The sequence below is a fragment of the Nelusetta ayraudi genome, unplaced genomic scaffold (genome assembly GCF_046127955.1).
Source record: "Nelusetta ayraudi isolate G7.1 ecotype Tasmania unplaced genomic scaffold, CSIRO-AGI_Nayr_v1 ptg000084l, whole genome shotgun sequence".
Taxonomy (NCBI): domain Eukaryota; kingdom Metazoa; phylum Chordata; class Actinopteri; order Tetraodontiformes; family Monacanthidae; genus Nelusetta; species Nelusetta ayraudi.
In genome coordinates this window covers 4,028,375-4,055,150 of record NW_027466134.1, presented here as the reverse complement: position 1 = coordinate 4,055,150, position 26,776 = coordinate 4,028,375, and the positions used below count along the sequence as shown (strand labels likewise).

Below are 26,776 nucleotides of genomic sequence, written 5' to 3'. Positions count from 1 at the left end.
ACCTCAAGAAAAGCAGAAAGCTGAAGCCGAGGCATGCGGAGCGAGGCTCAGTCGCTGGGTGCCTGAGCGCCGACTTTGGCAGGGGCTGCTCGGACTTCCCAGAGGCTCGCTGCTCTGTTCTTCCAGCTAAACAGTATATTATTCTATACCACCAAGCGTGAACCACACGGCTCTCAGGGCGGAGAGATGGTTGGGACTTCCCCAAATAAACCCTGAGGAGCAGCTTACAACTGGAGCTGGTCAGTAGTCGAAACACACAAAACAGTACGGGGGCAGTTTCACAACTGAGCCTTGGGTCAACAGACTTTTAATAAGTGCAGATTAAACTGGAGATTCGTTTCTAAGTGGCAAAAATTATATTTTGGGTTGCGCAGCGGCGCTGTATGTTTTAACATAAGGCGACTAAAATAAATGGGCGAGCCGGTTATTTGCGCAGGTTTCTGTGATGATCACTTTTCGCCAGGGAGACCGTGGAGAATTGCACTGTCTCATGTGTCACAGCAATACGGAGCCCATTTAACACCCCGACTAGAACTAATCCCTCCTTCAGAGCCAGTGTGAGGCCTGTTTATTATGGCTAGCAGCTAAGCTAGCCAGAGAGGAGCTGGCCATGGTGTGAACCAGCCGCCTGATGCAGGCTTCTGTTTGCTTTACTCCACGCTGGATTTTGGACCACCCCTCCCCTTACGTGCTGACCAATTTCAGCCTTTCCCAGCAGAACAATGGCGATCAGCTGTTTATTGGTGGAGTGGTCAGGTGTTTACAAGAACTGTAAGAGAAACCAGAAGCGCATTCCTGCTGAGATTAAGTCATCCCGAGAGCCGTAAGAAGCGGAGCTCCTTGTTGAATCCTACGGAGGGACGGTAAGTCCAAGGGAAACATTCTTCCCCCTACAGTAATTCCCAGCAGCCCGATGCGACCAACCGCACCGCAAGCCGTGGGCTCTGACCGAACTGGTGGCGACGGCTGGGTCACCTCAGGAGACGCCGCCAGAGCGAGGCCTCCGGTGTTCTTGAGAGAGAGAAAAACCCTCGGTACGTCTATTTTGAATCGCCGATGGACTGACTGACGGTCGCCGGCGACCGGTGACATCACAGCTCCTCCCGTGTGGGGGCGGGGCCAGCGGAGCAAACTGCTTAAGTCACTGCTACCACTTCACAATGACATCAAGGACTTTCTCTTGCATTTATACAACAACCGGGTTCTGACCGAGCACTCTGTCTGAGCGAGCGGTGTTCCACAAATTGTTCCCACTGGTGCTGCATCGACACACCAACAGTGCAGTGTTTATATCCCACATTGGGGAAATTTACATAGTTAGGACAACACGTAGTGCAAGAGAGAGGAGAAAATATATGAATTATAAGGAAATAAAGAAATATAATAAAATGAACTTTTCATAGCGTAAGAAAGGAAGAGAAATCAACTGTTTAAATCAACATGGACTGTTCTATTTTATACAAACTGTACTGCACCACATGTTGCTGCAGTCATGCAAATTTCCCCAAGGAGGGATGAGTAAAGGCGCTCTAATTCTAATTCTATCTGGTGGGAATGTTTTACTGACAGTCGTTCTCGTCTACTGGCGCCGGCAGAACAGAGTCAACACAATTTCCAATGACCTTCTTCGTGACTGTGAAATGGGACTAAGTTGAGCTTGTGGAACTCTTCCATAAAAGCAATATCACATGTGGGAGTGATATCACCTCCAGTGGGAAGGATGTAGGCTAAGTGCTGGGGATTGCCGTTGCCTAATTAGAGGTCCCGGTAAAAGGATGGGCAGCCAAGTGCACATGTACGCATCAGTGTTCCAAAGTGAGAGAGCCTGGACGTCAGTTCAACACCAAACCTACTCGGCTTCACTTTTCCACGTGGCACCAGGCGGACGATATCGATGTCGACGGCGGGATACGTGCATATTTCAGCCAAAGCTGGGCGAGCGACATCAAAAGTATATTTAAATGTCAGAGCGCTATTTCAATCTCCCGAGTATGTGAGGTTGTCGTGGACGATGCACTGTGTAATTTAGAGAACGGCCTTACGTTGTAAAAAAAAAAAATAAAAATAAAAAAAGTGCCATGTGAGATTTGCAGCTTTAAACACCAACTGGCTCGCTGTGAAACTCCTTCCTGTGGGTCGACGGCGTCAACGGCACAAACACTCCCTGGGTGCCGCGAGGGTCACTGCGGGGTGGTGGGGTGGGGGCGGGGTCCCGGCCGGGTAGACCAACCCAGCCAATACAAGCTCCACACAGGGTTGTGTAAGGCAGCCGTGGGACATCTGGCCACATCACAGGCGCAGCGTTCCTGCTTTATGTGCAACAACAGCCGTAACTCTGAGAATAGAAGTGGCGGGGACCGAAAAAAAAAAAGAAAAAAAAGGAAAAAAAAATACCCGATGGCCTGCCGGAGAAAAAAGCGCTGATGCGAAGAAAAAGAGGGCCAGAGAGAGGGAACGTGCGCACGTGTGAAGCAAGGACGGCCAGAGAAAGAGTGGAGTTGTGGAGAAGGGAAAGAAAAGGCTGACAAAGGACCAGAAGGGCTTTGAGGACGTGTTATCGAGCAGTCGGCCCCCTGTTTTCACCTTATAAGGTGGTTTGCCTGACCGGCGAGTCAGGGCCTCCGCGAAACACGGCGTTCACGCCCTGTCCATTCACTTTTGGACGCTAGCTGCGTTTCCATGACAGTTTGTGGTGAAATAAAGGCGATATTTCTAAAATATTAGGAAAGTGCAATTGTGATTTGCAGGCGTTCCTGTTGAATGGCGTGAAGCGCATAAGCCATAATTCTGGTCGAAGTCCAGCCAGACTCCAGTGTGAGGAGGATGGAGGGACAAAGCATTTTGCCATAAATCTGCATTTCCATGTTGTTTGCTGTCAAGAATGGTTGTTCTGTTTTTCCCTTTGATTACTTGGAAAAAATATTCCATCTCCTCCATCCAATCTTAACGCAACATTTTCACCTGAACTGGTCACGTGACCCCGTCACGTCACGCTGATGTGTAAATGCAGTATATTAAGCTTTAACTCATATAAAAATCATAAATCAAGCCAAATATTAACACACTGGACCTTTAGCCAATCAAAAAATGGCTTTAGATTATTTCCCACTGACAGAGGTCTGTTATTTTTTTGTTGTTGTTTGTTGACCAGCTCCGCCTCACGGGCCCCCTGGTGGCCATCCTTGAGGAAACCAGCTGTAAAGCAGTTCCCACACCGGCCTTTCGGCGGTTACTCATCAGGGTTTACTGGCTGACCCCTGACACCGGCTGGGGTCGCGGCCAGGGCCTTCATTAGGGGATAAATCATAAACACCTGAGCGGGTGACCCGGGTGCAGCGCTGGGGCTCGCACCCATGTGGTATTCATTTTGGGCGACCGTGGCATGTAAATCGGGTTAAACCAGCAGCCGGCGACCCTCGGGGCACCAGCACATATTAAAAAAGTTGACCACAAGTCGCTCGCAGTGCAGTCAGAATTTACGTGGACGCAGGTCAGTATGTCACGAAGGAGACACTGGTGTGTAATTGTGTTTCGGCAAAACTTCTTTATGGTTGTTTGAAAATTATTTATATATTAACATATCTAAAAAAAATAAATAAATAAATAAAATAAAAAAAGACTTAATGACTCCAAAGTAAGGCAGCTGTTGAAAATCCAATGGGTTCAGGATGAGTTTCTGCTGATCATTTCTATTTAAACTGTCAATATGCTGGACGGAAGGATGAATAAGTAAGACCTGAACTCTACAGACAACCCCACCATACTTCTGGCCAATGGCTGTGTCCAACTGTCCGACTCAAATGGAAGCATCGACGTTTTGAAGACATTACATTCCGCTACTGTCCAGAACCAGACATGAAACTAGAACTAAATTAAACACAGACCCAGTCTGGGTTTTTTTTTTTTGTAATTTTTCTTACACGTGACTATTAAGCAGACTACCTCGGCCCACATTATGACTTTACTGTGACCTGGAATACGGGGGATGTGTGTTCCACTGTGGTCTCACCTCTTCTGGGGCTCTCGTGGTTGAAGAGGATCCCGTTGACAGCAAACATGTTGTAGGCCTCTCGAAAGTTGACCACGATCCAGTAGGCGTAGAGCTTGGCGGCACCTGATCCATCACGTGGAGACAGAGAGGAAGTGATGTCAACGGCTGACCAGCGATACAGTGAATCCATCAATCAATCAATGTGCTTTATTTAACCAGGCAAAAGACTCATTGAGATGCATTACTGGCGGTGGACACGATTGCCACAACCAGTAATAAAATGTCAGGCACGATGATGTACAGTGTGTTTTTTAAATAAGTGTCAGGTGCCTTCATAAAAAGCAAATCTCCATAATCCAGCAAAGGAAGAAAATTGGTCGAGAAGTTTTCCTATGTGCGATTTAAAAGACAAAGTGCTCATCAAGAACAATTCCTAAGTGCTCATACGTTGTAGTTATGTAAAAGTGACATAATGAGTTAGACTGGAGAGAAATTATACAAACTATGCAAAATAGTTTTCCATGCCCTACAGACACAGATTCTGATAGACCAGACTCTGAGCCGTTGAGCTTTATTTTCCTTTGGCAAAGACCTGAATGATGAAGATCTTTTTTTAATATAAATACTTAAATATGGAACGTTGATGGAAGGTTGTGTTTCTGTAAAAGGAATCATCTCACAGAACAATCTGAACCAAGAAACCAAAGAATCCAAACTCTGAGTTTGCTGAGGGGAGAACAAAACTTTCAGAAATCAACTCATTTTTGCTGATTTAGCAGCTTAGCCTCCATAAGTTCAGCTTGATTTACAGTTAAATGACAAACAAAAAAAATAACGAGGAAAGGGCATTTTGAAATTTTCCACGAGTGTCCTGCCACTAACAACCTGCGCGCACGGCGAAAAGTTAGAAGCTCGATGACGACAGCGGCTGACGCACCAGGCGCTGACACCTAAACAACAACATCGGCTCTTTTCTGGCGTGGACGACTCGAGCGGCAGAAGGAGGACGGAGAGAGAAGGATGAGATCTTCTCCAGGCCGAGGGAAGGCCGGGGGGCGGGGGGGACGGAGGCAGGTAGCATTTTGTAAGCGCGCAGCGGGCCGCTGTTGGACACAGCGGTTCTGCAGCTCGTGTTTCATCATGTGGACAGCGAGAGCTCGGACTCACGCTGATTGACTAGAAGCAGACTGGTACGGAACGTTCTCCCCATCCCTTCTCTCTCACACCAGCCTCCGCCTCCTCCTCCTCCTCCTCCTCCAGCCCCTCCTCCTTCCCCTCCTCCTGCTACTCCCTCCTGTTATGAGGGGAATACCAGAGCAAGGGGAGGTGCACGCTGATTAAACCGCAGGTCGAGATGCGTGCTGGAGGTCAAGCGGAGGTCGTCGAGTCAGCTCGCTCCTTCCACCTCTAATAGAAACCAATAGGCGTGGAGCAGCGCTGCTCCGACCGGATGAGCTTCACCATGCAGCCTTTGGGACGGAGCGCTGACAGTAACTGCATGACGTGACAGGTTTTCGCAAAATAAAAAACATGTTTCCATCACCGTTTTTTTATTGCAATATTTTATATATTGTGATTTTTTTTTTTTTTTTGTTGTTGTTGTTGATAGATCGCAATATATTAGGTTTTGCGCAATTCTAGGGGTAAGGAAGGGAAACACAGCTAGAGTGTCAGCAGAGGAGAGGAGAGCGTCTCGAAACAACGGAAGGCGGGAAATATGATCCGGCTCGCACGTGTACGGCTTCCGTGTTGTGCTGCCGTGTTTAAAAAAAAAAAAAAAAAAAAAAAAAAAAAAGCGAGCGAGCGAGCGCGGAGCAGCGGGGACATAAAGGTGTCTTTGTTAAAGGCAGAACAGCTCCAACCTTCAGTCAGGCTTTTGGCCTCGGGGTGTGTGGAGAGATTACCCTGCACCCCCTGCATTTCTGACACACACACACACACACACACGCGCGCGCAGATTTTTTAGAGCTATTGAAACTGCATTGACTCAATTTATTTCTTAACCCCTAAACCTAACCTTGAGGAGTCAATGTGGAAAATTTGCCTTGATTTATGATTTTTACATTGGTAAAAGCCCGACATAACCGCCCAGAAATACATTCATAAAAGTGTAAACTCACAGTATAAGAAAGGTAATTTGTTTTTCCTACCCTTAGAGTGGTTTTCATATATATAAGAAAATACATGGAGGTTTTCATCTGACAGTAGCCTGAATACGAAACACGCCGTCAGGCTGGCTTCCTTAAAGATTTGACAGACTGGACCTTTAACCATCACCAGCTGCAGCCATATCTTAACCCAAACCAAAAACGTAATTCTAAAAAAACAAAAGCATACAGAGTGTCACAGAGGCCAGAATTGTGAGGACCACAAAACAAACAGTCGAAAAATAAATTCTTTTCAATACAATACTTTCAGTAGTTTCGGTTCTCAAAAATAATTTCGTACAAGTACGCACACACACACATGTGATGATGATGTGTTTTCCTTCCAACTGTCCTGCACACACGACCGGCCAATACATGTGAAAGTGTTAACATTAAATGTTCAAATGGCAAAGCACAGGGCCGCGTCTGTTTCCGCAGCCAGCGACTGCTTTACATCGGCGTGCATTACCATAAGGCGAGCGGGGGTAGAAGGGCGTGGCCTCCGTCTGAGGGATCTCCTGGACTTTGCCGTACAGCTCGCTGGTGGAGGCCTGGTAGAACTTGACGGTGTTGGTCAGGCCGCAGGTCTTGATGGCGTCCAGGAGTCGCAGCGTCCCGACGCCGTCCACGTTTGCCGTGTACTCGGCCAAGTCAAAGGACACCTGCAGGGAGACGGGCAAAAGGAAAGATGCGTGAGAAAGGAGCCTTTTGAACACGAGGAGTTTCTTTAGTAGCAAGTGAAAAAAAAAAAAAAAAAAAAAAGATAATTTAAGGCAGAACAGCTACAGAAAAACTGTCAAGGACTGATATTGAGTCCTGTGACCTGTTGGTCATTGAACTCGACAATTATTATAATGGTGTTTGAAATTATATGAACAGGTTTTCACGAGAGAGTTGAACATTTTCCAATTCAGTGGGAGTGATAGTAGCACTGCAAACACTGTGCATACAATACCAAACACAGCATCCGGCCCTTCTCACTGCAACTTCATTCTGTCAAAAACCACGTTGGCCGACAGAAACGAATCCCTACCAAACATCTGAAGGAAATCTGGCCAATCCTTTCATCTGTACAACTTTCTACACTGCAGGTAAATACTGACAACAGCAGATGTAGGAGATATGAGCAAGATATATTCAATTATGCAGCAAAGAAAAACACGTCCAACAGCTCTAAATATGCTTTATATGAAAGGTGGCGATTTTGAAGAAACGAAATATAAAACGTGTTTGAGTTATTTTACACTTTAGTTTCCTCCACAATTCCATGTGTGTTCATACGCAGCTTTGATGTGCAATGTCAACAGCTATGAGAATGAAAGAAAAGACATTCAATTCATAGGCGGAGCCCAAACTGTTGACTGTTAGTGTACAATAGACTAAATATTTTTGTTGAAGAACTTTACTTCATACTTGTCAAGTTTGACGCAGTAGTTTTGGATTTGCCTGGCATGATGCCAAAGCGCGATAGCAGCCTCCAAAAGAAAACATCCCTGTGTTGGAATACTAACTTGCTTCCAAAGCGTAGGCGCTGGATGTGATGCGGAGGACCCATTACTTTTACATGACTGGAGTGGATATACATTTTTTTAATTTTTTTTTTTAAAGCTACTTTTAACATCTGCTGGTAAATACAGGAGATCGTTTACAAAGTTGAGCTCCAAACTTCCAGAATCCCTCCTTCTACTGCTGAGGGTCACTCTGTGGGGAAATGAAGTTTAAATTACAAGTGCGTGTGTGTGTGTGTGTGTGTGTGTGCGCGTGCTCGTGTGACAACTGTTCGGTTGCCAGGTCGGCCCTCGGGCTCCAAATCAGGCGTGACGGTTAAAAGTCGTGTTGGTTAGTGGTCACCACACCTGGAGCGAGTGGAGCCGTGAGCCACGTCTGTGCGGCTGAGAGCCCCAGATAAAGACCCCTTATTTCAGCTGGGGCCAAAGAACACTGGCCCTCTATTCCCCCAACAAGTCCCCAACACACACACACACACACACACACACACACACACACACACACACACGCACACACACAAACACACACACACACACACACACACACACACACACACACACACAGGCAGGTTTGATCAGGTTCAATTACACTGGAAAGATCACTGTTATTAGCCAAGACTACGAATTCGAGTTTTGCGAGAGCTTTTTTTTTACTATTTCAACTCAAACGTGTCTGGCACAGATTCTCACACAGGCTCAACTCCCTTCATCTCAACACTCACACGCTGTACATGGTCTGGGTTCGTTCCTGAAACACCGGGAATTGAAAAAAGTCCCCTCCTCGTCAGTCTTCAGCGGCAATCGTAAAAAATACTCGAGAAATGCGACAACTGGACTTCAATCAGCCTCCGAATGGCAAGATTGATCGTCTTAAAATCCAAGCCATCTTCTGTTCATCTTTCATAAAGACATATTTGATTCGTTTAAATTCTTCTCTCACAGATGCTGAAGACACAGAGCATAAGATAGCGTTCACAGCATGCCCCTGGTAAGGTCAAAACACAGCATGAAAATATGTAAGACATTCTGTCCGCTGCTGGAGAAAAATGTTGGCGATATCGGGCTTTGGGTTGAAATTTCCAAATGCAGCTGAAGTGCACTGTGAGCTTTACACACGGCGTCTGCACAACTCTGAAGTGCAAGCATAAAATCTAGAACAGCTCAAAAAAAGAAGAAAAATATCACAAAAATGGATATCGTACTGGCAATATGGCGGCGCACCAATTTTTTCCCTGTGGCCATTCGAGGTACTGCAGAAAAAAAAATCCCATGGGCCCAAAAAAGCATTATTCCCATCGGCCACAATAAGAAAATAAACGGCTTTAAAACAGCTGACAGGACGACTGTGACCTGAAACGCGATTCATAGCAAGTCTTTCTATAGTAGATTTTTCACTTATGGTCTTTTAGCTGTTTAAAAAAAAATGATAAAGGCCAGAAAATCAGCAGAAAAAAGTTTATTCCCAGCGTGACGTCACCCTGCTGTGTCTCAGCTCGTTCTGACGTGTCTGTTAGTGACGTCCCCCAGGGTCGTTCTGATTGGCCAAATGGATCATGTGAGTTACAGAGGCATGATGGGAAGTTACACTACTGCGCATGCCCTATGGGCCCATTAATTTTTGGGCGTACGCCCTGGGTGAGCAACTTCATTGAAATGAATGGGAGCCATCTTGGAGTCTGGGGGTGCTGGGGGCTGAGAGCAACTCCATTTCTCTTGATTTTCCGACATCCAAGAGGTCTGCCACACCCACATCCACACACACACACACACACACACACGGGCTCCAGGTATCAAAACCAGCTGAGAGGAGCAGAGTGCAGGGAGCCTTGACAACTTAAATCAAACAAATTGTCTTAATGCCTCCATTCTCTGTCATTATGTGAGGCAGGGCCTGACCGCTGACGCTTTAAAGGCCAGACACTGGGGTGTGTGTGTGTGTGTGTGTGTGTGTGTGTGTGTGTGTGTGTGTGGCGGGTGGCTGCTGGGCCCCTCGGTCAACCTGGCAGATATTGTTCTGTTCTGGGAAGTCCGCCAGGCTCTGTCAGCATTGGGGGTCCGCGGCCACAACCACCACCCCCCCCCCCCCCCCCACCTCCCCGCCACCCCACCCAAAAAAAAAAGTACAGGATATACGTGGTTTCATTTCTTTTCCTGCTGGGCTCACGAGGTTCTGTTCCGATGCATGTGTGAAGCTGGGGAATGTACCGAACCCCTGCGCGAATGATGTGTGTGTCTATGTGACACTCGCTCGCATGTGCCAGAATGTGTTGACGCGAGTCCTGACAGATGTATAAATATGAGCGGCATTTACTCTGCTGTGGTCTGTCTCTGCACAGCCGCATTTCCTTCCCTACAGGAGAATAATATGAAGCTGCGACCAACATGTAGGCGTTTCAGTTCTGCTGAGAGAGAAAAAAATATGTATTTCCATTGCATCGGCTCAGCAGCCAAAGTGCAAATGTATGTATTTCACTACATGATATGACCACTAATTGATGTCCATTATAATTATGTACGAACTTGTGTGAGAAAAATAGTTGATCATACTGAGAAACTGTATTATCACTTAAGTGTAGCAAGGTTTTTTCAGGGGAAAAATAAATCAGTAAGGTGCTTGTGAGTGATATTTGAGAGGCTTTGTGAGAGGTTTAAAATGGTATGTTCTCCAAAAATAATCAATATTAAAAAAAATAAATTGTTTCTATCATATTTCTCTTCTAAGGAGACAACTCAAGCTTGTCTGTATGTGTAGGAATTTATCTGTTTTTCTCTTCATTTCCATTAAAAACTGATTCAAAGATTTGGTGCGTCGGGATCCATTAACAAAGCTACGATCTGTAAAATTATTCCACATTGATTATTTATGCTGCTGACTTGAGTGAGCCAACAACAAAAAAAAAATGCTCGCAATTTATTTTTCTCAACTGTTTTCTCGTGTTGGTGCAGTTTTATATCCTTAAGCGATGTTTAAACATGACAGGTTTTTTTTTTTTCCAATCAGCACCAAACTGCTCCTTTCTCCCTGCTTCTTGTTCACGTGCATCACCGCTGCGTCAAAGCGCTAATAAAACAGTTTTATGGTCTCTGTGGTCAACCGTTGTCAGGCTGGGGGTTCCAATAAACTTGCAGCAAATCCAGCTCTCGGGCACCAGAGTCACCTTGGTAGCTGCGCTTCCATGACAGTTTTTCACAAAATAAGAGCGATATTTCTAAATAAAAAAATAAAAAAGAAAAGAAAAGAAAAGAAAAGAAAAGAAAAGAAAAAAGAAAAAAAAAGAAAAAAAAATGTTGACAAAGTGCAACTGCGATTTGCAGGTGTTTCCATGAAACGGTGTGAAGCGAGATTTTAGGACGAGATTTTACGGGAATTTCGTTTACGTTTGTTTGCTTTCAAGAATGGTTGGTATATTTTTTTCTCTTTGATTGCTTGTAAAATTTTATTTATTTATTTATTTATTTATAAATAGATAAATATTCCGTCTCCTCCTCCGTCCAAACACAATGCGCCATTTTCACTCGAAGTGAACTGGTCACGTGTTTCATCGCGATATTTAGGTTTGGCGCAATTCTCGGGGTCACGGAAACGCAGCTTTGTGACTGTCGAGCACGCAGAGCCAATGGAAACAACAGTCTCACCCAACAACCAAATAAACAGACCACACCACCAAAAAAAACGGGGGTTGGTGGGGGGGTTTAAAACAGCCAGGCGGGATCGGAGAGAAAAAGGACAACCCGCTCTCGGGCGCGCGCGCGCAGGAATTGGGAGGAGGCTTGCGGAGAGAAACCGCAGTCAATTATGCCTTTACTCATCACATTACGGGCGGAGTGAAATCAGAGCGGCCGTGTGTTAACAGGGTGAAGACAAACAGGCTGAGCTCCCCTCCTCCCCCACCTCCCACCTCCAGGACGCCGAGGGGTTAGCAGTAAAGCTGCCACCCCGCACGCCGACAGACGGATCAATTACTCGGCTTTCGTCAGGCGGACTCGCGCCGTCACTCACCCGCGTTGTCGATGTACACAACCTGCGTTTCCCCCACGCGTGTATGTGGCACTGGCAGCGTTTTGACTTTGCGTCGGCAGTTCGAGGGATACGAAAACTGCACAAAATAGCCGACAAAAGGTCTCGTGAATGTACAAAAAAAAAAAAAAAAAATGCAATGTTTGATTGGATTTTACTGAGGTGTTTGTTTTTTTTCTTTGCTCGTTCTTGAGTTCTAGCTCAGACTTTGAATTATTAATAAATAAATAAAATAAAAACAGGGTGCAGCGTTTAGCACATAGACTCCTCAACCGTAGTCCCTTGTTCCCCCTAATAGTTTATCATGGTGGACCCAGTTGAAAAATATGTAATGTTAAATACACAATTGGCTTTAACAATATGTTGTAGTTTGTTTATCTTTGTGTATCTTTGACTACAGCAATCACACTGACAAATAACTGACTGCACCTAATTGAGAAGACTAATCGTCGTAGCTCAGGCTGCTGTTGTTAAGTTGGCCCAACAATAACACAAACTGTAACTGAGGAAGAAGTGGAGAAGGCTGTGGTTGCAGTCATGTCTTGTTGGACAGAGTGTCCGAAGAAAAGAAAAAAACACCTATTTTTTTTTTTTTTTCCACTTCTAGTGTGCTAATTTGCCCTTTGCTTGAGATGGAGACACAATGAAATTCCAACAAAGTCCAAAATAGTCTTGGAGGGTGAGGCATGCACAGGTGACAGTGCCAGCGGTGTGTAGGCAGAGACTGGAGAGTCGATGATAAATGACATCACATCACCTGAATGCAAAGCGCGTCCGCCCTGAGAGGAGCAGGTGCTCTAAAAATGGATCCCATCAGGTAAAACAATAGATTCCAGAAACGCAAGCCTGCCAGAGGCACAATCCACACTGCACACGTCACATTCCAGCACTTGCCTTCTTTCTAACCCGCATGTTTCAGATTTCACTTGAAAAACATTTGAGGATTGAAAGATGAAAAGATAAAAAGATTTAAAAAAAAAAAAAAAAAAAAGAAAGAAAAGGAATTGAAACAACACAAAGTTTAAACTGAAGATTGCACCAAACAAGAGGATGGATAAATGACTCAATGCAAATGCTTGCAGTTTATGCCCACATACCCGGTAGTAGGCATGATGCAGGTTCACCGCCTGCTTATTCAGTACGTGGTATAATGCTCCAAATCAGGACCATGTGTCTGGAATATGCATGTTGTAGCACGTGCATGCAAAAAAAGCTTTTGATTTTAAAGTCCAAAGCCACATAATGCTGATATTAAATAAACAAAGCAAAACCAGATAGTTGGGTCTAAAGACACTGTGGGAAGGTAGTGCGTAGGATTTTTGCTGACTTAATTATTATTATTATTATTATTATTATTATTATTATTATCATTGTAAAATCACTGTTTTATTTTGAGCCTCCTCAAGCAGATTAAGAAAAGCACCTCTCAAAGAATGAATTTATTGTTGTCATTGCACAACAAGTTGCAACGAAATTTTAAAAAAAATTGCTGCTTCAGTACACGTCTGTAGTTCAGTCAAGACATAGCCCGCAATAATCACTCACATCTTTTCCAGGTAAGCCTTCTTGCTTTTCCTGGAAACAGCAGCGTAGACGTCCACCGGTCACACAGAGACGCAACGCAGCAAAATCTTTGCCCCCTAACTGTGCTGTGCGGTACTACCACTATCATGACGTAGAAACTACTGGTTTTTAATTTATTTATATAAGTAGGCGAATTTACCAGCTAAATTTGACAACTGACTGATTGACTGACTGGATGAAGTAATCTGATTAAGCTTTAAACTTAGAGTACAGTCAGATACAAGTTGTAATCAGAATGACTTTCCCTCTTCTTGACGGCCAACTGTCTACGCAGAGGAAACAATTTGGAGCATCCGACGCAGAATTATTATGTTTTATTTTTTTATAAAGGTTTTTATTGTACCTGCTTACCTTCTGCATTACGTTTATATGAGTGTGTGAGTCTCTCAAAGCCAAACGGTTTATCTGCTGGGAGAAAGCTTAAAGACAGGATCAATGCTGAGCAAACACGGGGCACCTCCAGGGCGAAATTCAGAGTGTCATCAACACTATTTTTAAAAAGGGATCAGACTGCACCGTGGCATGCGTCCAGCCACTAATCCCCCTCTGCTGACGTTCACTCATCGCCGTGTCCTGATCTCAGCCCGCCTGCTTTCTGTGCCTATTGACAGGCGTGTGCGCGGCTCGGGCGGCTGCAGCTATGGCAATAAACAGACACCAGTCAAACACATGGGGCAGGAGGTGAGAGAGACGGATAGATACGTGTGAGGCTGCTCAGCGTGCGAGAGCGTATGTCAGGGCAGGTAGACGGAGGGTTTGGAGATTAGCTGTCAAAGTCAGAATTTATGCCGTCAACCTGTGGAAAGTCCCTGTGTGCCTCCGGGGCGGGCGGCTCTTCCTCTCCGTTCCTTGCACTCTGTTCTTTTGCGCCGTTTTTTTTTTTGTTTTTTTTTTCTCTCTCTCTCTCTCTCTTCAGATGGCATTGATGGGAGCAGGTGGCCGCTAATCTCTGCGTCCCCCGATCCGTCTCTCAAGGCGTCGTTACATTGAGGGAAGTCTGATAGTTAGGGTCATCGACATCAAATCAGAAGTGCCCCCCCCCGCTCCTCTAGAAGTCTGCTGAAATACAGATTCTTCCGTTGCCCCACCACAGTTTTGAAGCTGACGACAGAGTGGCGCTGTCCAATTACAGTGATGAGCTGGCGGCCCCAACCAATCAAATGGCTGCCAGCCAGGTTCACCTGAGGTTGACCCGGCTCAACTCTCTGCACTTCATGACAGTGGAGCAGCAACGCACGTAGGCACACACACACGCACGTACACACAAGTGGTCTTTTTTACGCTGTTTACGCAATTTACACACACGGAGCACAAATCATCGTCTTCATGGCGCAAAGGGCTGAATTTAGAGAATTCCACACACAGTTTGTTCATTTTAATTTTGGTATATTCTTTTCTGGTCAATGTGTTATTGCATCCTGAGGGGAAGAAACACTGTGTGTGTTATCACCCCACGACACACTAGAAGGCAGGAACTGATCATCCAAGTTTGCCCACCCCTGCTTGAAGACCTCGTTTCAAGAAGTAGTGAATCTGCGCTCGCAAAACAAAAGAAAAACAAACGAAAAACTTAGGTACAAACATTTCACTGACTACCTTTACATGCACAGCTTAGCGGAGCTATGCTCAAAATTAGGTTTTTCTCGTCTCATGAGACTTCTCTCTTTATCCCGGTTTACGTGCAACTGTGAAAATTATTGACGGGAACGTGTCCTCCTCCTCCTCCCCAACACTAGGGGGCGATATGAGTCTTTTCGGCACAATCATTTCCGGTGAACCTCTTTCGTCGCACAATAACAAAACAAGCTGGAGCGCGACACAACACCGGTGTTGTGTAACTGGTCTTCAATTGAACGGGTTTCCTCACCGAACAGCTGCAGATGTGCTGCGCCGCCGCCGGAAACTCACGTACGCAACATTTCAGCGGCCACTTTACCGTCGCAGCCCACACTTATGTTCTCTTCTGAGAGGACCGAGCCCAGGCGCGCTGAATTAGCACATGAAAAACAGCACCCTCTGAATGCGACGCCTCTCACTCTATCAGCTGATCATTACCAGATGACAACAAAAGAGAGTCTTCAGAAGACAGGTGATGAAGGACCTCCCACATGCCGGACCCCCTGTCCTGTCCTCTTGAGCTGATCCCTTTCACACCTCCTGCCCTCCCATCTTTCCTCACTTACCCCCACGTCCTGAACCCCCCCACCCTTACCCTTCCAGCTGCTGCCTCCTCACCATTTGGCTGTTATCAGCAGCCAGCATCATCTGTGGTGGGGTTGGGGGGGAGGTAGAAGGAGGAGGAAGATGAGGAGGAGGAGGAGGATGAGGAGGGGGGTTTGGAGGTAAGACTTGACAAATTGGCACATTCCTCTCCACCTCCTTCCCCTTCATCCCAGACCCCCGCCACCAACCACCCCCACCACCACCCTGACACACTCACACCCTTCCCTCCTGAAACCTGGCAGCACCAACCCCCCCCCCCCCTCTGGCCCTCAGATCCTTTCAACCACCCTGCACATGTTTGATGAATGCAGTCCTTGTGAGCTGGGGACCCACACGTACATACAGTACACAAACAAAACAACAAGCAGAAGGGAAGTTTTGAGAGGCGCACAGGTGCTTCGTCTCCTGGATTACACAGATGGCCATGAATGTGGACTCTGATGCACGCACGGCCGGCAAGAGCACCACCACATAAAATACACGTGGAACCGCAATCGACCGGCACACACATTTTAGAAGCGTCGTTAAGAGCAAAGCGTTGCATGAATGAGGCAACGTTCTGCGCCTCCTCTCTGGTTCTCGCCCACCCAGAACCCCCTGGAGGGAGGAGCAGCTGTGTGTGTGTGTGTGTGTGTGTGTGTGTGTGTGTGTGTGTTTTAAGTCTCGCAGAGTCATAGGTTACTTGTATGTACATCATGTGTAGTAGAAAATGACTTCAGGTATTACATTCCTTCCTGTTGTTTTTTTCCTCTCTGTCCAACATTGAAATGAAATGTTTTCAAGGTGGCCTGTGTGAAGTCAGAGTCGTCTCAAGACGCGTTTGTCCACTCCAAGCTCCCAAAACCCTTGACTGGTCTTTTGTGCGGCAAGGCCCCAAGTCCTCAGATTTGTTATCATAACTTGCTTTCACCCAGTAACCTTGTTAGATGGAAGCGATTACCTGGCACCCACTAACTGGTGGCGGGTCACACAAAAAAAAAACTTAAACCACTCATATTGTGGTATGTTGCTCATTTCCATGGCTGTGGCTCCTCTGACAGCGTGACGAGAGAGGGGCCGAGCCTTCCCAACCCTGTGACAATCTGCTGCTTTCATCTGGAGTGGATTAGGGACATTAGCACTTTCTTATCTCTGTCCCGTCCTTCAATACTCGCCAGCCCCTTTTTAACCTCCCACACAAAACAAACACACTTCTTTTTTTCCCTCCAATATGAACCCATAAATGCTTGGAGGAGGCTGAAAATGGAAGCGAAGAGCTGGCATAAAAGACGTGGACAACTTGAAGCTACTGCCACATTTTTATTGGCCACAATGCTAAGGCCATGTGCACACAAAGACGGTATTTTTTTTTTTTTTGAAACAAACCCTTTTTCTGCACCGCTTTCAAAAAAAAGCTACACATAAACGAAGTCGGCTCCAAAAACGTTAGCGTCTGTGATGGGAGCAAACATTCTTGTTGGAACCACTGAAAACGACTGAAACCGCTGCAGTACTTATGCCTGACCTTATGTGGCGCTGTGAGGTTACTCCCTGAAACCAGAGAAGTCCATTCGCCTCAAAGCTAACGCGTTGGGGCTATGACATCATCGTTTAAAAAAAAGCCTAACTGTCGGCGTTTAGACGAACAGGGCGCCGTTTTCAAACTTTCCCACTATGAAACATTGTTTCAAAAGTGCGTGTTGGGCCTTTCGAGTCAAACTTGGCTTGCGTAGTGTGCACACGTTAGCACACACATTTGAACAAGTCGACATGTTGTTTTTGGGTCTTCCCCTCAAGTGATTCTGGTGTGTGGTGTGTGTCAAAGTGCAAAAGGCTTGAGGACATTACAGGACTGAGCAGAAGTGTGATCAAGTCGGCTATAATTAGCCTAGCACCTAAAAGAGACTCGCATACTTGTGTCTGGTAATCCGCAGCAATACTGGCCGTCAATCTTGAGATGATGCCATGTTGGCCTGTCCTTATTTGGGAGAGATATCACAGCATATTCAATGGGAGTGTGTGTCCGTGAGGCTGGGCCTGGAGAGGAATTCAATCTCCGTCATCTATCTCCATTAAACTGGCTCCGCTGGGCCGAGAGGCCGAGCAAGGGTAGCCGCTGATTCCAAACATCACACGTCCACAAAAGCTATGAAGCACGATGAGCATGGAGATCACGTTAACCTCACAGACAAAGCTGAGGGTTTGCAGAACAGAACACCAAAATGATCAGATTTTTTATTTTGCCGGTTTCATGTTGCTCTTTAACTTTAGAACTCATTAAATATCAAAGCCTCACGTTAAAGGTCCAGCGTGTGAAATCTGGCTTGATTTAGGATTTTTATATTGGTAAAAGCTGAACATACTGACCATAAATACGTTAATAAAAGTGTCTATTGGCGTTACAATAAAAGTCAATTGGTTGTCCGACCCTTAGAATGGTTCTCATATAATAAGAAAAGAGATAAAGCAAGGGTCTTGCTCTGAGCTAGCTGCCATCTTGCGTTGCCATTTTTTAAGGAAGCCCAACTGACAGTGACCTAAACAAGAAACATGCTGTCAGGGAGGCTCCCATAAATATTTTACACACTAGACCTTTAAGGACATCTCACTTGGATGGAAAACAATCAATGTTTACTTGTTTAACAACCAAATTTGAACACAATTTTCAAACACTTTCCATAAATGGGGCATTGCATAATGACAGCGTTGGACCGTCGACAACGCTTTGGCCGTTAATGGACTCACACGAAGGTGTAGACCCAAAGGTTCGCTTGAAACAATTGCTTCACCAGTGGTGGCACCGTCAGAGATGGTGTGGGACAGACTGCGGAGTGGTGGGTCTTTAGACGAGGCCTGAGACAGGGAAGGGTTGGCAGGAAGGGGAAGTGCACTGCTGGAGGTTTGGGATATCAGTGGAAAGGCCGACTCCGAGCAGCAGCAGAGCAGCTTTCCTTTATCTGCCTCTTCTTATCCCACCACAGAGGAAAGACAGTGTCAAAAAAAAAAGAACATGTTCCAGGGATATTTCCGGAGAAGGGCAGCTTACGTGACTTGTACCCCACTCTCTTGAGGAAAAGATTATTCTAAAATGTACCAGTACATTATGTAGGCCTGAAAGGTTACAACTGTGAAGCTAAAAGTAAGAAAACCCCAACAGGGATGAAGGGAACGGAACACAAGCGAGCCAGTCACAGGGTGGACACTTGACGACCAGCCCTAAAGGAGAACATCAAGGAAGAAAATCTGCTGACCCAAACTATCCCACGATCCAAAGGCAACCTGCCTAAACCACAAGCGCAACCTCGGGCTATCCAGCTGCGTGCTACAGAAAATATAATTATATTCACACACACTCGCAGAGATGGAGCAGCAGGGACCAGTTTGAGACACACACTCGAGTTACAGATATGGATAAAATGTACTTGCTCACTGTATCTGGAAGTACTTAAAGTGCACAATCATTCCATGGCACCTCTCCTTGGGAAAAGGTAGCGCTCAGGTCCTGCTGTGGTTTGACATTTTACTGACTTTGCTGCCCCCCAGCAGTGGAACAACAAAATGATAGCAGCCCCTGTTAAGCTGCTTGCACACCAACTTCCACAAGGCGAGCAGATTCATCTCACCAGTCTTAATTCAATAAAGACTGGAGGCTTGATCAAGAATATTTTCTCATCCGCATAAGAGAAAATGAGGTGTTCAGCAGAGAGAACTGCAGGAGTCCGAGGTGTCTTCAGGACTGCGGAGGCCAAGCTAGTTCAGCTAGTCTTGAAAATAATGTGGATTACAACACATTTTCACCATGGTGATTAATCAACTTTGTTGTGAACTTCCTTGCCATCAGTCTGTAATGGGGAGCCCATGTCACCATAATCGCAACCAAGATTAAAGTCCAGTCTCCTCCAACTCAGCACCTCTAGACTCCCTTTGCCACCAGAAAACACTTGAATTGCTGTTATATGTGAGACAACTCCCCTTTTTTTTTTTTTTTCAGCCTCTACCTTATTTGATCTCAACCTACGAACAAAGACTCACCCCTGATGTTCCTGACCTCAACCCTTCTCCGCCCTTCCACTACAACGACCGAAGCTGCTGAACTGTGTTCTCCCAGACCTGGCAGACCGCAGCGCGTCCAGCCCAGGTCACTCTATCCATTTCCTGTGCTGGGAGCGGATACAGACGCGGTGCTCGGAGACGCGGATTCAAAGCTCTGCATGTGAAATGTCTTCCTCCACAGTGATACCTTACACTTCATCTGCATATTCACATATTCAGAGGTCAGCGCTTGGCTTTCCTGTCTGTGCAAGATGAAGAGATAAGCGGACGCAGAGTGAGTGTGTTTTCAATAAGGTTCAAAGGCTCTCTGTCTTAGTGGGCGTCTCGAACTGAGCGGCTCGGCAGCAAACTCTTGTGGCAGTTGACACTTTGAACCATTGAAGTCGGCCTCCATTTGCCAACTGGGATGTAATGACAACTAAGGCTTCGGCTTGCGGACTCGTGTGAACCAATCGACAGCACCGGCCAAAAGCATTTAACCCCGGGGTTGGTGACATGACATAGCGTGCGGTATGACTACTGCTACTGTACTACTGTATCCTGCTATCCAGCCAACTACACGGTGGCATGCGGTAACAAAGGTCCGACATTTGATTCCAGGTCGCTTGCCCTTTAGACGGCAGCTGTTTGTTTAGCCTGATTTCAGGACTGATCAGAGAGTTGCAGCCAGACTTGGCCTGTTGTGCTCGGCTGGTCTCGACAGCTTCTGTCAATCCAGTGTGGGATAATCATCGCAAAGGAAATGATGGAGAAAACTCAGCTTGAGATATTAGGGAGACCCAGCAGATTCCTTTTGTTTTCCTTTCTTCCCGACCTAACCTACCTTGAGGGAGAGGGGTGGGAAGAAAAGCAGTTCAGGTTGTTGGTTACTATAATGTTCAGTTTAGAATCTCTCATCCTCGACACTCGACACGCTGCCTACTCCTCTCCTCTCTTCAAACACATGTGCTTGATGGTAATTATCGAATCACTCAGGAGACCTACTGTCATTTTTCTTCAAATGTTCCGCCCTCTCTTTAACACTCCCTTCACACTTGAAATTCAAAGGTTAAACCCTTTCATTAAACACTGACCAGCGAACTCTCTTCAGCCCATAATCCCTGAAAATGACCGCGTATTCATCTCAGATTGGAAGATTTTGATGTGGGAAAGTAACCGCCTAAACACATATACACATATGTATACCTACATATACCTATATATGTACATATATCTATACGTACATATACATGCGTGTATTGTGTAACGTCATTAAATTTTAAATTGTATTTTTTGAGGATTTTTTGATGTCCTCTTCTGCTTATCATCTTGTCCCTAGAGGCACGAGTATGGTTTCACTCGGTTTGTGTGTCGGTTGTAGCACTTGTATAATTATTTGCATTAAATGATAAATAAAACCCGTTGCAGGTGCAACTGCCATTCTCGGAATTCCGCTGAGACATGCCCGTCTCGGAGTCGCCACGGATCATCGCCTCATCCGACGGCGGGCGTCAACAGACGCACACACGCGCAAAAAAATCAAGAGCTCCTTGTGTGTGACAACCTCATAGCGTGGTTCCACTTGTGAGCACAACAGCAACATACCAACATGACACTCCTGGTGCTCAGCCAAGGCAGTGCTGGCAGCAGCTCCTCTACGCTTAATTTAGGGAGTCGTTAAATCAGACCTCGTTTTATAATCGCTCACTTCTCTCTGCTGCTGTGCGTGGCGCCAATGTTTCGAATACACAATAATGTTGGGGTGATTCTTCACAACACACTGCCGCGGTTTTAAAAAATTGCGAAAGCCAATGCTATAAGCTTGTTTATTTGTGGGTTTTTTTCTTTCCACAATGTCAATTCATCAGAGGCACAGCAGAGTTCTGCATTCTTTAAATGGCTGTGCAGGAAAAAAAAATAAATGTTGAACCTTACGTGATAGATTGCGCAGAGGTGAAGATACACATTAGTTGGGAGTTCTTGCAGCAAGATTAGTGATTTAAAAAACAAAATGCAGAAGAGTTCCTGGAAAAGATGGCGATTGAAAAATGAAATTCCGGTTTGAGTCTGGACCAGCAGATGAAAATTCTAACCATGGCCAGAGTTAGAAACCATGGTTAGAGAGTTCTTCGAGTGTTGACAGGAGCCAAAATGAAATGTGGGCTGGGACTTCTTTTTTTTTTTCCTCTCCTCCAAAGTCTACAATTTTCCAAATTCTTAGAAAGAAAAGGCCTCTGGATTTTTTGTTGAATGTTTTTTTTTTTCTGTTTTGTATTCTCTTGCATCTTTACTGCATGTTCACTTTCAATAATTGTCAGGTTGTGAGTGTTTGGAGAGTCCTATAAATCACTAATGAGAATGATTAACATTATTATTGAACAATTTTCAATGGGATTGAATATTGGGATTGTGATGAAACTGTGACTTGTCCAGATGCAACATGGATATTTTGGCTCCAGCAGACCCCCGCAACCATGCAGGAGGCAGTTACAGAAAATGGAAGGATGGATGGATGGATGGATGGATGGATGGATGGATGGATGAATGAATGAATGAATGAATGGATGGATGGATGGATGGATGAAAGGATGGTATAATCATGCAAATGATTTAATTGAAGAAAAGTGTTAAAACGTTTTTGTTACGACAGCGCAATTGCAATTTTTTGTAGTAATTTCATGTTTAAATCCGTTTTAAATTCTCTACTAAATGACGAAAATATTCCAATTATTTAAACATTTTATTCAACATTAAAGAGGTGTCTTTTCATGTCAAACACAACTGTGCCTTGTTTGGCAGGTACTATAGTTCTCACACATCACAAAAAAATAAATATTTTTTAATATATTTTATATATTAATATATAACAGTAATACAAACAGTAAGCAATACAAACTGACTGAAAAATAATGATGACTGTTTCCTGGCAGGTTCACCATTTCTTTTATGAACGTTACTGGAATACTGCTTTTCCTGAAATGTAAACTTATCTTCTTCCTTTTAGAAACACTGGGGACCTTCTCCAAAGACCGCAGCGGCCCAAGTTCCCCTTTTGAACCCACTATCTTGTTTTGGATGTCGGCAGCGTGCGTGTGAGCACTCAGCTGATGTTCTCAGCATTTCGCCCGGGTGTCCAAATCTCATCTCAGAAAGTTCACAAAACTTTCTGAGTCCAGAATGCAAACAGAATAAGTGTCATTCTAATTCTTCTAAAAACAACAATGCTTTAAGCCGAAACAATCTTCCAATTACGGCCGCCGTGCCAGCATCCCGCGTGAGATCCAGACGTCTGCTGAAAAAAAACAGTAGCTTTAAGCTCGCACATGTGGTCGGGATGGACCGTGTTTTCTTACTCAAGCCACAAGTCAGAGTCAATAAATGAAAAATGAACCGACTGTAACCATAAAACAGGCTTGCAACAATATCTGCACTTAACTCGTAGTGCGTGTGCGTGTGTGCCAGGGGAGTGTTTAGTGTTGTGTAGTGGGGGTGTACATGTACGTCCGCTTTTCGACTTCCCCAGGGTAGAACGGTGCTGACTGACACTCCAGTAATGGCTCGGTGTCGTAAAAACAAAGCTTGGAGCTCTCTTTCACTCTGTCACACACACACACACACACAACTCATTGAGAATAGCGCCGCTCTGAGACCTTCTTCTCGATGGCTCTCCGGACGCACTATCTGCCAAAACGATGCAGTTCAGTCGCAATCCAGAAAAGAGAAAAACACAATAGACCCTTAAAATTCAAAGCCTGTGCAGGGTTGCTTGTTTTTTTGCCTGGTTGGGATTTTTTGTCTTTTTCTATTGTGCTTTATCGGTAGTAAAAGGCAAAATATAAAATACAACCTGTTAAATTTGTTAGAGTGGTAAAGTCCATTTGTGTTAATGTTGCAATAACAGAGGATCAAACACAGCTTGACAGCTCTCTCTCAGATCACACACACATGCACATATATATATATATATACATATATATATATATATATATACATATATATATATGTACATATATATATATACATATATACATATATATATATATAAATATATATATGTGTACACATACGTATATATATATATATATATATATATATATATACATATATATATATATGTATACATATATATATATATGTATACATACGTATATATATGTACACATATGTATATATATATATATATGTATACATATATATATATATATATATATACACATATACATATGTGTACATATATATATGTATTTCTGTGTATTTATATATGTATATATATATATATATATATATATATATATATATATATGTATATATATTTATATATGTAAATATATATATATATATGTGTGTGTGTGTGTGAGCGGCATGTGCCCTTAGAACCTGAGGAGACTGAGAACAACATTTTGTTGCATTTATGTTTGCCTTGACGATATAGTTCACTATCTAAATATATTGTAAAAAAAATATATATATATTCGGCCCACAAAACTATACACAGTAATGGTAGAAAAATAGGTATAATAATTATTTTTTCTTTGCATAACAAACACAAAATCAAACAACGTCACAGTTTGACAGAAGTTGGGAAACCACCGTTGAAAGAACTTTCTGCTCACGGTTTTAACTGTAAATCTCTGGAGGCAGTGTGTGCAGTACCGACACACTTTGTGTAGATTTATGTGTTGTTGTTTTTTGGTGTTTTATCAGCTTTTTAAAAGCTGCACAATTTTTGTAAAAAATCAATTTCATTTCTGAAACGTGAGTTACTGAGATGTGTTTGCTATGGGTCCCTTTGTCAAGGGGTGCACTGAAATTACCTGAAATAATCTGACTCTCAATCTATTCAAGAGAAGCGCATGATTCATTGTCTTTCTCGATAACTACCATGGAACACTGACAATGTGATAAACAAGTCACAGATGTGAAGTTGAACGATGTTAACCCATAAAAAAAAAAAAGTACTGTCTCTTCTTTGAAAAAAAGCTCCTTAACAAGTTTTTTTTTTTTTTTTTTTTTTTAAATAATCCGAGAAGATATATCTGGAGAAAAAAAATTCTGTTTATTTTTATTGCATACATAAACCTTTTTTATTTTGGCTGGATTACAACTGTTTAAGATACAGGGAAAAATCAAATCTGGAGGCCAAAACTTTCTATCTTATCCTGTAGCAGCAGCAGCAGCAGCAGCAGCTTCTGGAGTCAGAGCTCATCCTCTCCAAGCACGAGGACCCGGCAGCAGAAAGACCGTCACTCGGCCAGCAGGGGACATTTCCGTACTGTCGGGTCTCCGAATGGGACGTTTGGGATTTTATTAGGACAGACACCGCTTGAAGACGCTCCCTGTCAGCGTTCCGCTGAAGGTGTGGTCTGCGCTGCCACATGTGCGTACACTGCGCCGGTGACTCAGCACACAGAGTCACCGGCGCAGGCAGCTATCACCGGGCTAGGAAAGACTCGCTCAGTGCTTCTAACGTGCCAAATATCACTTAATATTAATATTGTGTGCTGAAGGGTGCAGTGTGTAAAATGTGGCTTGATTTACGATTTTCATATTTGTCAAAGCTTAACATACTGCCCATAAATGCATTAATAAAAGTGTACAATCCCGGTACAATAAAAGTTATTTGGTTTTCCGGCCCTTAGAAGAGTTCTCATACATTTAACAGACATGGAGCAAGGGTCTTGGTCCTCGTCCGTGGCCCTGAATAATGACAACAGTTCTCAGGGTTGGAAAATAGACACTTTTATTAATGTATTTATGGGCAGTATGTTAAGCCTTTACCAATATAAAAATTATAAATAAAGCCTTTTTTCTTTTGTTTTACACACTGGACCTTTAAGGCTGATTCTTAACTGTACATCACAAAGGTATGTGGTGTCCAAACACCTTTTCCCCGCCCCTGTATATTCAAGTTGGTCTCAATGCTTTTTCTTTTTTCTGAAAGTCTAGCTGGGGGGGGTTGAGCTGCGGAGGCCGCGGCTGAACTGAATCATCCCGCGGAGACAGAACAAGAGAAAAAAAAAACATAATAATGCGCAGACCCGGGCGCATGGCGACTTGTGTCGGCTCTTGTTGAACACGCTGTAATTGTTTGGTGCGGTGCGGTGCAGTGCGTGTGCAGAGGGCTGCGTGAGGACGAGGCGAGAGCGCGGCGGAGAGAAGAGAAAACATCAGAGTGTTTTCCTTGGGAGTTTACCCACATTGCAGAGACAAGAGGCGGAGGGATTGTCTCCTGACTGATGGTGTTCTGTTCTCAGAGACATGGCGCTCATGACCCCCCCCACCACCACCACCACCACCACCACCACCTCCTCATTTTGTCGTCATCAATAGCTATGTTTCCATCACCCGTAGAGTAGCGCAAAACCTAAATATGGCCATAAAAAAAAAATCTGGTGATGGAAACAACTCAACTTGGAAAAACCTCTCCAATATGACTAAAAGGTCTCATGAGGTGGTTTTTCAGACGTATCCATATAGAGGTATATCGCAAAAAAATGTCAAGGGGTCACGTGACCAGTTCACTTCTCGCGGGACGAGATTTGACGAGAATTACCTGCAAGTCGCAAATGTACTTTATCAAAAATATTAGAAATATCACTTTTATTTTGCTAAACACTGTAATGGAAACACAGCTCAGGTCCTCTATGTGTGTGTGTGTGTGTGTGTGTGTGTGTGTGTGTGTGTGTGTGTGTTACCCACGAGGGTGTGAACACAGCAGCAGCCGCAGTCGGGACTTGTGTTTACAGATTAGCGCTAATGTGAGCTGTGAGTAATGAGATTATGTCAGTGGCGGGCGGAGGGACCCGGCGAGGGCTGCATCGCTTCACAGCCGGCGTGGGAGCGGAGGGCTGGAGCGAGTGCAATTAAAAGGACAGAAAACAGAGATAGGACGGCTGATAAGGTTTCACGAAATGAAAATAAAGTCTGAGCCGAGAGGAATTAAAACAAGTGTTGACAGTCGCGGGGTCGTTCCCACACGATTTCCTTTGAACGCCGGTGGAGAGTCGTCACATAAACACGGCTGCACCTGTGAGGGAAAAAACCTCAGAGCGCGAAGTCGGCCGACGCCATCGTCTTCAGTTTCCATGGGGTTTGGTGGACACAGGTACAGCCGCTGTGGTTTACACTCCCCTAAACTTTACAAGTATATCTTAAGCATTCCTATAGGAAACATACAGTAGGTGTACATTGCAACCAACTGAAAGCGCTTCAAGTGGGTTTTATTTCGTCGCCAGTCATCGACATATTTAAATCAATAGACACAGTGCCCTGGTTCCAGGCGATGAAGAGCATC

At 44.6% G+C, this 26,776-nt stretch overlaps 1 protein-coding gene across 1 annotated transcript in view; it reads right to left on the bottom strand.

The window, feature by feature from the left end:
* gmds (GDP-mannose 4,6-dehydratase) overlaps positions 1-26,776 on the bottom strand; it is a 150,410-nt gene that overhangs the window by 105,324 nt on the left and 18,310 nt on the right. Inside the window, exons 5-6 of the mRNA XM_076045366.1 lie at positions 6,608-6,800; positions 4,010-4,114 (exon numbers count right to left, since the gene is read on the bottom strand). Coding sequence (XP_075901481.1) covers positions 4,010-4,114; positions 6,608-6,800 — 298 coding nt within the window. The remainder of the gene's footprint in view (positions 1-4,009; positions 4,115-6,607; positions 6,801-26,776) is intronic.